Source organism: Vipera berus, assembly GCF_964194415.1.
Source record: "Vipera berus genome assembly, chromosome: 7".
Classification (NCBI taxonomy): domain Eukaryota; kingdom Metazoa; phylum Chordata; class Lepidosauria; order Squamata; family Viperidae; genus Vipera; species Vipera berus.
This window is the reverse complement of record NC_138209.1, coordinates 77,047,083-77,061,618: the sequence shown is the minus strand read 5'-3', so window position 1 is coordinate 77,061,618 and position 14,536 is coordinate 77,047,083. Positions and strand designations below refer to the sequence as shown.

The window sequence follows — 14,536 nt, the reverse complement described above, 5'->3', positions numbered from 1 at the left end:
CCAGCCACCTCATTCTCTGTCGTCCCCTTCTTCTATTGCCCTCAACCTTTCCCAGCATTAGGTTCTTCTCCAGTGAGTCCTTCCTTCTCATTAGGTGGCCAAAGTATTTGAGTTTCAACTTCAGGATCTGGCCTTCTAAAGAGCAGTTGGGGTTGATCTCCTCTAGGACTGACCGGTTTGATCGCCTCGCAGTCCAAGGGACTCGCAGGAGTCTTCTCCAGCACCATAGTTCAAAGGCCTCAATTCTTTGGCGCTCGGCCTTTCTTACGGTCTAACTTTCACAGCCATACATTGCAACTGGGAAAAAGTCTTTTATTAGCCTAGTTCAGGGGTCGGCAACCTAAAAAAGAAAAAGAGCCACTGGGAACCGGTTCCATCACAAATTAAAAAAAGAGGGAGCCGCGTGCGTGTGTCCATGCACGCGCATGCGCAAAAAGGTTTTTTGCGCATGCGCGGACGCACGCGGCTGCCATTTTTTTAAAAATGAGATGGAACCGGTTCCCGGTTGCCCGACGGCGACGGCCCGTCTGCAAAGCTGCCGCTTTCGGCAGCTTTGCAGACGGGCCGTGGCAGCTTCCTCAAAGAGCGGCGCCCCTGCCCATTCCGAGAGGTGCGCGCGCACCTCTCCGAACGACCGGAGGTGCGCGCGTACCTCCGCGCGAATGGGCAGCGGTGCCGCTCTTTGAGGAAGCTGCCGCGGCCCGTCTCAGCTTCCTCAAAAAGAGCGGCGCCCCTGCCCATTCCGAGAGGTGCGCGCGCACCTCTCCGAACGACCGGAGGTGCGCGCGCAACTCCGGTCGTTCGGAGAGGTGCGCGCGCACCTCTCGGAATGGGCAGGGGCGCCGCTCTTTGAGGAAGCTGCCGCGGCCCGTCTGCTAAGCTGCCGCTTTCGGCAGCTTCAGAGACGGGCCGCGGCAGCTTCCTCAAAGAGCGGCACCGCTGCCCCTTCGCGCGGAGGTACGCGCGCACCTCCCCAAAGGTTTGGGGAGGTGCGCGCGCAACTCCGGTCGTTCGGAGAGGTGCGCGCGCACCTCTCGGAATGGGCAGGGGCGCCGCTCTTTGAGGAAGCTGCCGCGGCCCGTCTGCTAAGCTGCCGCTTTCGGCAGCTTCAGAGACGGGCCGCGGCAGCTTCCTCAAAGAGCGGCACCGCTGCCCCTTCGCGCGGAGGTACGCGCGCACCTCCCCAAAGGTTTGGGGAGGTGCGCGCGCAACTCCGGTCGTTCGGAGAGGTGCGCGCGCACCTCTCGGAATGGGCAGGGGCGCCGCTCTTTGAGGAAGCTGCCGCGGCCCGTCTGCTAAGCTGCCGCTTTCGGCAGCTTCACAGACGGGCCGCGGCAGCTTCCTGAAAGAGCGGCACCGCTGCCCATTCGTGCGGAGGTACGCGCGCACCTCTCCAAAGGTTTGGGGAGGTGCGCGCGCACCTCCGCCCATTCGGGGAGGTGCGCGTGCACCTCTCCAAACGGGCGGTGCCACTCTCCATTTGGAGAGGTGCGCGCGCACCACTGCCCGTTGGAAGAGGTGCGCGCGCACCGGGCGGCTGGGAGCCGCAAGAGACGGCTCAAAGAGCCTTGCCCAATTATTCACCATTATTCCTAATTATTACGGTTTCTCTGAGGTTGGGAGGACAGCAAATCCAAGAAATTTGCAGAAGCCCACTAACATCCCAAGCCAACTCTGGCTCTGTGAACTGAGGATACCAATTATATTTTAAGAGTTTCCCTGTTTTAAGTTTTTTTCCCCCCTCAAGGCCAGCTGGGGCAACGGGATGAAGCCAGGTGCTCTATCTTTACCCCAGCATCATGTTGGGGTTATGACATCTGATCACAAGGACAATGTTGAACGACCTTTGGATTGAACGGCTTTCCAGCCACCGTGTGAACACCCAAGAGTCTTTCAGAAAGTGGAATAAAATGATTACTAATGAAACAGCCACCTGGTCATAAGGAGAATTTATTCCGAGATGACTGTGCAATGAATTAAAATGTAGAGTAGTCGCCAAAGGACTGGGTGGTGGGTCATGGCATAATTAATCCATCTCAACACATCTTATTGCTGCAGACCTTCATTGGGGAGTAAGCTCCATTGATTTGCAGGGCGTTTACTTCCCAATAAAGGCCTTTCTCTCATCAGTCAAGTAGCGGTCACATGTCCAAAGCCGTGTCTCTCCAGAGGAATCCTAATCCACTTCCGTGTTCATCTTGTCCTGAAAGATGTACAGGTTGTTTGTGGCCGCAATAGCAATGATGTTCTCCGTGGGATGCCAGGCTGTGTGCAAAATCTTTTTGGTGAAGTCCAGGCTGTCGGCGCTGATATCCTCTTTCCGCCTCTTGCCGCCGGCGCACACACGGCGAGGCTTCAGGATGGCCCGGGGTTTACTGTTCTCGCGCGAGGCCTCCAAAGTCACGTCGCGCTTCGTGTTACGGTCAAACATTCGGAAAAAGTTGTTGTAGGCCCCGGTCATGATGACGCTGGCAGAAGAAAGAAGAGCAGTGAGATTAGTAGCTGGGCTAGGAATGAGGGCAAATTCCCCCACACCACAGCCCTCAGCCCGTGTTGGAGGGCTGCCAACATGATGTTTGCATTAGCGCTTCGATTGGTGACCTCTGCAGGTGGACAAGGCTGACTCAACAAGAGAAGAAGAAGAGAGAGGACCGACACATCAAGTCGTCCTCCTGCACACTGCCTTCCTGGGTTGCAACTATGAAAGGTGGGGGGGATGAAGTCCCCTCCCCAGAATGAACGTGGGAAGCTGCACTTTGCTGGCCTAGTTGTGCAGCGCCCCTTCCTCCTAGGACCCAGCCCCCATGCAGCAAAGAGAGCAGGCTTTGAGGCGGCCACCGTGCCTGGGAACGGAGGCCCACTTTGAAGGGTGAGATAGTCAAGGACAGGTTGAGGAGTCCAATTGCTTGAAGGTTGCCTTGGTCTCATCTCCGGCCCCAGGAAAGTTGGTTTCCAGCTAGCTTCTCTTCTTTTAATGGAGTATTTTCTTTCTTCTTCTTCTAAGACCTTTTTTTTTTTTTTTTGCTATGGAGGTAACCCTGCATGTGTTCTTAGTGGGACTGTCAATCGCTCGTCTGCCACTTGGCAGCTGTCCTTTGGCCAGCCGGGAACTCAGGTCCAGCACCTTTTCAAAGGTGGCCAGTAGGAACCAAGCAAAGACTCTGCCTGGTTCCTACTAGCCACCTTTGAAAAGCTACTGAACCTGAGTTACCGACTGGCCAAAGGACAGCTGGCAAGCGGCAGATGAGCGATTGACACTCCCTCCAAGACATTAAATGCGCCATCTTTGCAGGCATTACACAGCTGTGGTGGCGTAGGGGTTAGAAAGCGGCATTGCAGGCCGACTCTGCCCACTGCCAGCAGTTCGATCCTGACTGCTTCGAGGCTGACCCAGCCTTCCATCCTTTCAAGGTCAGTCAAATGAGGACCCAGATTGTTGGGGGGCTGACTCTAAACCGCTCAGAGAGGGCTGTAAAACACTGAAGCAACATAAGTGTTATTACCTGTCGGACCCGTTCCATGCACATTCAAATTTGTCAAAGATGCAGTCGTTTTCGTAGAGAGAACACAACTTGCTTCTAAGGTAATCATGAACCTGTTTGGTGCAGAAAAGAAGAAAGCCATTATTTGATTCAAGATCACGTTCATTAGTTCAGCTAACCATTTACTGTACTTGGCTGGGTGTTCCAACCACTTTGCATTCACCCCCCTGATTACTAAGAAAGACAAATTATATGGCATCTCTAGAACTCACTTATCAACTGAGGCTCAGGAGCCCCAATGCCAGACATTAGCAACAGAAATTCTGATCTCAGCTTTGATCGTAAGTTGAGGCGGAAGAGGAGGAAAAAAATTGCACCAGGAGCTGTGTTGGAGGAGGAGGAGGAGGAGGAGGAGGAGGAAAATGGCACCAGGAGCTGTGCTGGTGGTAGCTCAGTTACAGGTAGTCCTCGAATTATGAGCACAATTGAACCCAAAATTTACGTTGCTAAGTGAAACAGCTAAGTGAGTTTTACGACTTTCCTTGCAACATTTGTTAAGTGAGTCACTGCGGTTGTCGAGTTAGTGACATGGTCTCCCCTTGCTTCAGTCAGGCCAGGGGGATTTATGGTCAACAGCTTCCGGGGTGGGTGGGCTTGGTGAAAAAAGAGCAGCTCACATCCGTACCCCCTCCGTGACCGAATATTCCTGATGTGGGCAGATCTCTTTGGCACAATGATGGAGTAACACACAGCCAGTCAGTCACATGCCTTGGCTGGTTTGGTACATTAAAAAAGACGGAGAAATACCTGATATATTTCTATAGGCTTTGTTTCCATATTCAGATCCCAAACTTTGACGGTGAGGTAATCCCTCGCTAGCAGGTAGCGCCCACTGTGGCTGAACTTTACATCTGACACCGAAGAAATGATTTCTGAGAAGAAGGAACGGCTACCAGGATCTTCTGGTTCTTCAAAAACTGGGGAAGGAGCAAAGGAAGGGCAGGGAGGGAGAAGAGAAGCAAAAGGGATGGGAGGAAGGAAGGAAGAAGGGAAGGAAGGGAGGGAGGGAGGGAGGGAGGGAGGGGAGAAGGAAGGAAGGAAGGAAGGAAAAGAATTCAGGATAAGTATGTCACATTTCTAGACAGCTGCTGCTTGTACGACATTTAACATGTCTCATTTTGTGAAGCATTTGCATATTTCCACTTGCAATGCACATAAAAGCCTCGCCTCACCTCAAATTCATCCTTTCCAGGTCTTGTGGCACAGAGTCTGTCCCTTGCCAAAAGTCCCTCAGCTCAAAAACAGAGGCCCTTTTTATCAAATCGGACAAACCGCTCCCATCATTCTACAAAGCGTGTCTCTTGGCCAGGAACTAAAACTGGATATTGGCTGAAGAGCTGCCGTTGCAAGCATCGTTTTCTGTTCGAGCAAAGCTAAACCTAGATAGACACGCAATAGCGGCGAATCTCTGCAGCCCCCCGGTGTAGGATGAGGCAGAAAGTTCATTCTCTGAGCTTCTGGGTTGGTTTCCGAGCCTTTCGTTACCAGGCTAGGTAACACCGCTGAAGATGTTACCCAGCCTGGTAACGAAACGTTCAGGAACCCACCCACAAGCTCGGAGAACGAAACTCCGCCCTCGTCTAGACGTCTCTGACGTTCATAATAATCACAAATCTGCCCGCCCCTGTCTTGCAGCTAAGATGGTGCCGAAGCCCCGGTACCCTTGTCCTCAAGCCAACCCAGGGACCCTTTGGATGCCCCCCAACAAAAAGTCTCGCCGCGCACTGCCGGCCTCGCTGAAAGCTCATGGAGAAGCGGGCTCCATAACCTACGCTTGAAATGCTTGTCGCAGAGGGCCGAGGCCCGCATGTCGCACAGCCGTAGGGACCCCTTGCTGCTGCTGTAGACAAAGAGGTTGCAGTGGTGGGGGTGGAACTCGGAGGCAGTGATGACTTCGGTCAAGTCCTCCATGTTGTCGGGTTTTATGTCCACAATGTCTGCGTGGGAAGGCGGGTTAAGGAAAATCACTGTCGGGTGCCAGCAACCAGTATGTCTCACGAACAGTCCCCAAGCTGGAGCTTTATTGCTAGGTACCTGTATTACAAGAATCTTGCCAGACTGATTGCATCCTCTTGGGAATGGCTGGATAAGGCTTTAGGGATTCTGTAGCCATCCCTGCTTTCTGCAGCGCAAGGACTCCAAGCTCAGCCCTCTCTTAACACCTTCCCTCCAGTCCAGCTGGCTATTCCACCACAATCGTAGACTTTCATTGTCTAGAGCAGAGGTGGGGAACGATGGCCCCTTGGATGACTTGTGGACTTCAATTCCCAGAATTCCTGAGCCAAATGTCAAGCAATAACATTCGATGTTAGCAGTAGGGTCCTGCAACCTTGTGCTTACACCTCTAAGAAATTTACTGAAAGCGAGAGGAGGTGGACAGTCTGGAAGAAGGAGGCCTTCACTATTAGGTGGGGGCTATTAAACTGGCGGCACTACTTAGAAAGGAGCAAGGTGCCTTTTGAAGTATGGACAGATCACAAAAATTTAGAGGCACTGAAAACTCGCCGCAAATTGAAAAGCCCATAAGTCAGAAACTTGACATCAACTTGGCTGGCTCAGGAATTCTGGGAGTCGAAGTCCACAAGTCATAAAAGGGCCATCGTTCCCCACTCCTGCTGGCTCAGGAATTCTGGGAGTTGAAGTCCAAAGTCATAAAAGGACTATTGTTCTCCACCCCTGCTCCTCAGGAATTCTGGGAGTTGAAGTCCTAAAGTCATAAAAGGGCCATCGTTCCCCACCCTTGCCGGCTCAGGAATTCTGGGAGCTGAAGTCCACAAGTCATTAAAAGGCCTTTGTTCCCCCACCCCTGGTCTACAGCCATTCATTTTTATAGCAACATTTTCGTATGTGGGTCACGGAGGGGAGACTAACGGGCACGATCCTCTCTCTTAGTGTGTCTGGGAGGAAAAAGAGTAGCTCATATCTACGCAAGGGGGAATCAGGTGTTCCAGGGAAAGGGTTACCCACCATCTCAGAGACAGAGGGATCTGAAAGGGCAGCAGACAAGGCAGCTGAACAAGGAAAGGCCTTGTTTTCGTAACCTCGGCGCGCGCGAGAAAAAAGAGATGGTAGTTTTGGGTGGAGTAGGACCCTTTACGTGTATAACGGAGAAATAAAGAATGCTTGCATGGGACACTGGCATTTGTTTTGCTTCTCAGATTCCCAGAAATCTACAGCCGATCCCACCTTTCACAGGATCAGAGTAAGCAATCCCAAGGATACTAAAGCTCCGGTCGGTAATGGCCAAATGCCAAAGGTTAATCCTGAGATCATCGGCAGACATGTAAGTCTCACAATCGCTGTTCACCGAAATGGAATTCACGTGGTAGGTGTGGCCATTTGCAAAAACTTTCCTGGGACTGACTTCCACCATCAAGTCAGTGGGCTTCAGTACAGGCACCTGCACGAATAAATACACTCATGCATTAACGTCAAATGTGTAGGTTTCTTTCCCGAGGGGCCTCGGAAGGTGGCATGCCATACAGGTGGTCCTCGACTTACAACAGTTCGTTTAAGTGTCCGTTTGAAGTTACAACGGCACTGGAAAAACTGACTTATGACTGTTTTCAACCTTACGACTGTGGCAGCATCCCCAAGGTCACGCAATCCAAATTCAGGCACTTGGCAACCAACTCGTGTTTATGACAGTTGCAGTGTTCCCCCCAACCCGGGGTAATGGGATACCCTTTTGCGACCTGACAAGCAAAGTCCATGGGGGGGGGGAGCCAGATTCACTGAACAACTGGATTACTAATTGAACAACTGCAGTGATTCCCTGGCAAGAAAAGTCGTAAAGCACCTTTGGGACACGCAACAGGTGGAGCAGTGGGCTAATGCCTCCTTAAGCAACACCAGCTGCCTGCAATTAGTGCAGGTTCGCATCCCACCAGGCTCAAGGTTGACTCAGCCTTCCATCCTTCTGAGGTAGGTAAAATGAGGACCCAGATTGTTGGGGGCAATTAAGCTGACTTTGTAATAATGCCGCTTGGGGGGTGTATGAAAGCCCTAATAAGCAGGCATATACATAGAATGAAGGCTACTGCTAAGCTTGTAAGCCGCCCTGAGTCTTCGGAGAAGGGCGGGATATAAATGGAATTAAAATAAAAAAAAATTTAAACAAAAGAATTATAATCTAAACGGGGGGAGGGGAAGTCCAAGCACGCACCTGAAGTGAGGTCACCGTAGAAAATTCCTTCAGTTTTCCTTCCTCATCTTTTAAATTATATCCCTCGGGTTTCTTATCTCGCTCAGTAATTTTCCACAGTTTAATCGTTTTATCTTCAAACAAACCGAAAAGTTATTAAAAGGAAGCACGTTCATCTTTTAGTGTCATCGCGCGCTTTTAAACATAATACAGCCCTCGACGTACGACCGTTCATTGATGGGCGATTCAAAGTTACAGCGGCACTGGAAAAAGTTGAAACTTCAACTTGCCCCCAATTTTATGACCGTTTTTCACACTAATGACCATCGCAGCAGCCCCAGGGTCACGTGATCAAAAATCGGATGCTTGGCCACTGACTCATATTTATGACGGTCGCACTGTCCCGGGATTACGTGATTCCCCCTTTTGCGACCTTCTGACAGGAAAAGTCAATGGGGTAATCCAGATTCATTTAACGACCGTGTTACTTACATAACAACTGCAGCGAATTCACTTAACAACTATGGTGAGGAAGGTCGTAAAGTGAGGGAAAATTCACTTAACAACAGAAATTTTGGACTCCATGGCAGTCGTAAGTCGAGAACTATCTGAATTTATAAAAGTTATTTTTTATCTTACAAACGTACGATTTATTTATTGCCTGGGATAGGGTTTTCTGCCTGAGCAGGGGGTTGGACTACATGACCTCCAAGGTCCTTTCCAACTTTATTATTATTATTATTATTATTATTATTATTATTATTATTATTATTATTATTATTATTATTATTATTATTATTATTATTATTAAATATTTTTTTAAAAAACACATTAGACTCATGTTTCTAGCACAGACCTTCATTAATCACGACTAGAAATAAACCTATGGGAAATGTATGGGAATAGCTGAAGGATACACACACACACGTGTACACACACACACACACACACACACACACACACACAGAGGCTTTTTCAAGGCACTTCTCATTGCATTTTTCCATCCCCAAATATGTCTATTCTGCTACGTAAAAGAATTTTGGAAGACTTGGTCAATGCAGAATTCCACTAGAAATTCCTCTGGGACCCCAGTGCAGAATGAAGTTCAGGCAAAGGAAAAGTCCTCTTCGGATTCTCCTGAACCTCTTTCCAAACCAAGAAGCCAACTGGTCATCCGAGGCATCAAAAAAGGAGGGAGGGAGGGAGATAGGAGGGCCTGGCCATGTCTGGGAAGAAGAAGGATGCTGTCTGGGAGTGCTGGGGGGGGCACTTTAAGTCAGTCAGAGATAGGACCATTTGGTACATTAAAACAAAATGTAATCCAGATAGAATATTTCTAGTTTAAGGCAGGGCTCTCCAACCTTGGCAACTTTTAAGACTTGTGGACTTCAACTCCCAGAATTCCTCAGCCAGCTTTGCTGGGAGTTGAAGTCCACAAGTCTTAAAAGTTGCCAGGCTTGAGGACCCCTGGTTTAAGGGCTGAACTATGGCGTCTCTGGTGCTCTGCCTATTTTCTTGCAGACCGTCTCAGGATGGCCAGCTAAGTAAAGCTTGGCTCTGATGACGTTCCCTAATGAAACCTCTGCAAGGAAACCACCAAGCTCAGAGAGCACCAAGGACCCCACAAAACGTAACGCAACCCCTGTGCGATCGAAGGACTTTCTCTTTAAGGAGCCCAGAACTGGTTCCTTCTTATATTTGGGGTGTGTGTGTGTGTGTAAGAGATGACTTCTTGAAGTCATGGAAACGGAAGAATCTTCCTCAAGCATCCACAAAACTTTGGGGACAGGAAAGGGTCACCAGTTGCGGATTTTGAACAATTGTGTCCTGGATGCCTTCTCCTGCTTTTGGGTGTGTGTGTGTGGGAGGGCTTGTATCACTGTAGCTCGCCTGGGTATGGAGGCCTTTCTGCCCCGTGCGGTGCGTCGTGTGTGTCAGCAAAGCGAAAGGGAATTCAAGATCGTCTAAAACCCCAGGATCTACCTGCCAGACTCTCGTCAAGAGTTCGACCTACTAGGGTTTTACCGTTGGTCGAGAGAAGAGCGTGGGCTGCGTTCTGCTGCGGCAACCATTTGATCTTGTTTATTTTTTCCTCGATTTCCAAACTCTTCAAATAGTCAAATTCAGGCTCGTGGCTCTGGAAGGTGCTGTAAACATTGTACTCGCCTTGGCAGTAAGGCGCATTTTTGCTCTGCAAACGAGAGAGAGAAAGAAAAAAACAACAACAAACCTGAGAATCAGGGCTTATCTCTGCCTTCCAGCCGAAACGGGCAGCCGAGGCTTCAAATCAAGGAGAACAGCCCTGCTGGTGCTGCTCGCCCCAATGCCAGGCTCTGGAGCTAGTCTGCTAACATTAAGGGCAACTTTCAGGACGGGCCCCCCCCCCCAACTCCTGCCCCACGTGTCTTCCGGCTGAGCTGCTGTGCCCAGACAGCGTGGCCGAGTCCCAGGCTTTCCCACAAGGGTCGTAACAGCTGGTGCCGGTCAGCGAGGCAGTTGCTGCGGGAAAACCTTTCAGAATTTAGATTATATCCCAACAGCAAACTGTTCAGCGAGGGACGGAAAGGGTTCCTGAAAAATACACGAGCTGATTCTAAAATAGCAAAACTGCAACTAGGAAAGAAACCAGTTCACATGAGTGTCTACGCAGGTTCTCCGTCATCCAGGTCAGGGTTGTCCCCAAAGGTGCTTTTTCGCGAGACAACTGGACTTGCTTGTTTTTCCTCTGAAGGTGTTTCGCTACTTATCCATTTGCCTCCTTTTAGAGAGCCGTTGAGGCCCCTTGGAGGCTTCTCTGTGTCCTCGGGGGTCACCTGAGTGGTGCAAATGGGTGTGGAGCCTTCTTGGAAGTGCTGAAAGGACTCTGTTGTAGACTGGAGATAGATGATGTCGTATCCCTCCCCCTCTGTTGAGAGAGGGCTTTTCAAATAGGCCACGGGTGTCAAACTGGATTGTGTCACCTCACGTACTGCAAAGTTTTTTGTCTTTGTGGAGCTGGGGTGGGTGTGGCCTGTGCGTGACGTATCCGGCCCACAAGCTGCCGGTTTGACGCTCCTGAAATAGGCTGTTCATCCACCTCCAGCAGTTCCAAGAAGGCTCCACACGGTCCTTTCAGCAGTTCCAAGAAGGCTCCACACGGTCCTTTCAGCAGTTCCAAAGAAGGCTCCACACGGTCCTTTCAGCAGTTCCAAGAAGGCTCCACACGGTCCTTTCAGCAGTTCCAAAGAAGGCTCCACACGGTCCTTTCAGCAGTTCCAAGAAGGCTCCACACGGTCCTTTCAGCAGTTCCAAGAAGGCTCCACACGGTCCTTTCAGCAGTTCCAAAGAAGGCTCCACACGGTCCTTTCAGCAGTTCCAAGAAGGCTCCACACAGTCCTTTCAGCAGTTCCAAGAAGGCTCCACACGGTCCTTTCAGCAGTTCCAAGAAGGCTCCACTCCACACTACTCAGGTGACCCTGAGGACACAGATAAACCTCCAAGGGGCCTCAACGACTCTCCAAAAGCAGGGAAATGACCAGTTGTCTACAAGGAGTATAAATCCTTCCCTTCCCCACCATCCGGTCAGAGCTGAAGAAGCTTCTGGGATGAGAAGCGTTACGTCTTCAAAGAAAAACAACAACAAAGTAGAGTTGCCTCCTGAAAAAAAAGCACCTTTGGGACTGTCCACGAGAGCGTGGAATTAAAACGCACCCAAATATGGAGCGTATCCTTGTCTGAAGTGGTAGAGGGTTTCCTGCCTGAGCAGGGGGTTGGGCTAGATGACCTCCAAGGTCCCTTCCAACTTTATTACTGTTATTATTAAATGCCATCCAGGCTTTTCCTTCTAGCTCCGCAGATATATTAAAAACAAAAGCCCCACTTCAACTGATGATAGAAGACACGATACATTCCCGGATTGGGAGGTGGGGTGGGGGGGCCGGAAAGGGGAGGGGCAAGAGGGAGGAAGAATATTAGGCGGAAACGCTCATCTGCTCTCAGGCTGAGTCTAAGAAATGGGGCAGCGATGGTGGGGCGAACAGATGGTGTCTATTTATGCTACTGTGCCTGGAGGGAATTGCCCAAGCTGACACGCACGCACGCTCGCACGCACGTCTGAGACTTCCCATTGCGTATCGAGTTAGTGAAGGTCCCCCCACGGATTCCACACTGAGCACTGCAATGCAGCTTTGCAGCTCTGCCTGACACCCTCAAACGCGTTCCCTTCCCGTCGGCGTGAGCAGAGCGCAAACACTGCCTTGCACTTGCGTGTACCTGCAGGACTCGTCCGCAGGGCCCTGCCCTCCCAGCCGATCTTGCACCTTCCTCTACCTCTCAGCTAAGGGACGTTTTCTGGCTGATAAGCACAGCCAAGGACAAGGCCTGGCCCCGGGAACGTTGTGGTTTTGGAATGAGTTCCCTTTGCGTTCTCAATGCTGGACTGGTAAGACACAGGGCCTGCCGACGCCGTTTTTTTTACGGAGGCATTATCAAATCTGCCATTGGCACCTCCGTAACTGTCTAGTTTGGCACAGCAACCAAACAGGACCGGAACAGATTTCAACGGATACTTAGGACTGCAGAAAACAAACAAACTTAAACAAAAAAAAACCAATTGCAACCAGCCTGCCTTCCATTGAGGACCTATATATTGTGTGGGTCAGAAAGAGGGCTGAGGAAATATCTACCGAGTCTTCACATTTTAGACACAAACTGTTTCAGCTTCTCCCTTCTGTACGCTGCTACAGTGCACTGCATGCCAAAACAACTCGACACAAAGACAGTTTCTTTCCCCCGTGCCGTCACTCTGCTGAACACCTGATTCCCACAGCACTGTCTTGTGCCTAAAGATGTTTACCCGCGTAGTAGGGCTGCGTTGCTATTATCCTTCTCATCTTCTCATCTTCCCTACTACCTTCTCCTGTTGGTATCTTATGATTTATCACGTTGTTTGTATCTGATGATTAATGATTGTAACTATGACTTATGATTTATGACCTATCACCTTGTTGCTTGTATGTACACTGAGAGCTTCTGCACCGGAGACAAATTCCTTGTGTGTCCATTCACACTTGGCCAATAAAGAATTCTATTCTGTTCTGTTCTGTTCTTCTGTATTTCTTCTCTTCTCTTCTCTTCTCTTCTCTTCTCTTCTCTTCTCTTCTCTTCTCTTCTCTTCCTCTTCTCTTCTCTTCTCCTTCTCTTCCATTCTACATTCTATTCTATATTCTATTCTATTCCTATTCCTATTCCTATTCTATTCTATTCTATTCTATTCTATTCTATTCTATTCTATTCTATTCTATTCTATTCTATTCTATTCTATTCTATTCTATTCTATTCTATTCTATTTTCTATCCTATCTATTCATTTTTGTATTGTATTGTATAGTATTTCTATTCTATTCTATTCTTCATTCCTATATTCTATTCTATTCTATTCTATTCTATTCTATTCTATTCTATTCTATTCTATTCTATTCTATTCTATTCTATTCTAATTCCTATTCCTATTCCTATCTTACCTTCTGGGAAACCATCACACAGTCTCCCTGTGCTTCTGCAGAATACAGTAAGATAAAATCCATGCTGAAATAAAACAGAGGGTTGAACGAAGAGCCTCTCCTGGCTCTCCTGAACATAACCTGCAAGCCATCAAGTGGTCATTGAAAGACCAAAGTGTCTCCAAGCTTCCAGATCTGGTAAAGGAGAATATTTGTAGCTCAGTGTTGAAATGAGGGCTCCTCGGTGCTCCATGAGTTGCTTGCTTTCTTGCAGACGTTCCATGACCCAAACTAGGTGACATCATCGTTCATATCTTTGAGGAAGAGGAGGAGGAGGAGGATTGTGGGGTCCTTGGTGTTCTCTGAGTTTACTTATTTTCTTGCAGACGTTTCATGACCCAAACTAGGTAAAATCATCAGTGCTAGAAGGGGGGAGGAGGAGGAGGAGAAAGAGGAGAAGGAGAAGGAGGAGGAGGAGGAGATGACTGTGAGGTCCTTGGTGGTCTCTGAACTTGGTGGTTTTATTGCAGACGTTTCCTGGCCCAAATAGGTGACATCATCAGTGTTAGAAAGGAAAGGAGGAGGAAGAGGAAGAGGAGGAGGAGGATTGTGGGGTCCTTGGTGTTCTCTGAGTTTGCTTATTTTCTTGCAGATGTTCCATGACCCAAACTAGGTGACATCATCAGTGCTAGAAGGGAGGAGGAGGAGGAGGAGGAGGAGGACTGTGGGGTCCTTGGTGCTCTCGGAGCTTGGTGGTTTTCTTGCAGACGTTTCATGACCCAAACTAGGTAACATCACCAGTAGCAACCAAGCTCCGAGAGCACTAAGGCCCTCTCACCAAGACCTTGCCTTCAAACCTGTGTCCATGGATCAACACCTCGTCCCGTATCCCACCCTGGTTGTGTTGTGTACTGAGCACAAATCAGCTTCTCTGGAGAGCCCTTCCTGACGTCACACCCCTCTGCCTCTGCCTTTCTAGTTATTCATGCGCTCCCTGGCGAGTCATTCTTCTCCTGCCTTCTGCGGGGGAGCCATTCCTCCAACGTAGAGGATTGCATAAGCGCTTCTTACCAAAAAAAAAAATGCCATCCCTCTGCTGCGGGGTTTTGCGCCGTTCCTCCGCCCCGGTTCGCTTCTCCTTCGGTGAAAAAGGCTGCCTGAGACGACAACCCCTGCACAATCCTTTGCGAGCTTTTCAAAGGACTCGGCAAGGGAGGGCTCTCCACGTACCGCGTTGGCAAGAAAAACGACAAAAGCTGAAAACAAAATTCCCGCTGGGAACAGGAAAGCAAACGCTGGCACTTGGGGACAGGAGGCGCACGCAAGGTTTGGGGGTACCTGGAGTTTGGGCCCAGGACAGAGAAGTGCTCA

At 49.6% G+C, this 14,536-nt stretch overlaps 1 protein-coding gene across 3 annotated transcripts in view; it reads right to left on the bottom strand.

Annotated features, from left to right (window-relative positions):
• Positions 1-1,570: 1,570 nt before the first annotated feature.
• Positions 1,571-14,536, bottom strand: part of PPP2R2C (protein phosphatase 2 regulatory subunit Bgamma) — a 29,727-nt gene continuing 16,761 nt past the window's right edge. For all 3 annotated transcript variants that reach the window (XM_081332529.1, XM_081332530.1, XM_081332528.1), the window contains 7 exons: positions 9,712-9,877; positions 7,708-7,820; positions 6,765-6,942; positions 5,315-5,479; positions 4,290-4,459; positions 3,504-3,595; positions 1,571-2,468 (listed from right to left, as the gene is read on the bottom strand). In XM_081332529.1, the coding sequence (XP_081188655.1) occupies positions 2,177-2,468; positions 3,504-3,595; positions 4,290-4,459; positions 5,315-5,479; positions 6,765-6,942; positions 7,708-7,820; positions 9,712-9,877 (1,176 nt within the window). In that variant the 3' untranslated portion in view covers positions 1,571-2,176. The remainder of the gene's footprint in view (positions 2,469-3,503; positions 3,596-4,289; positions 4,460-5,314; positions 5,480-6,764; positions 6,943-7,707; positions 7,821-9,711; positions 9,878-14,536) is intronic.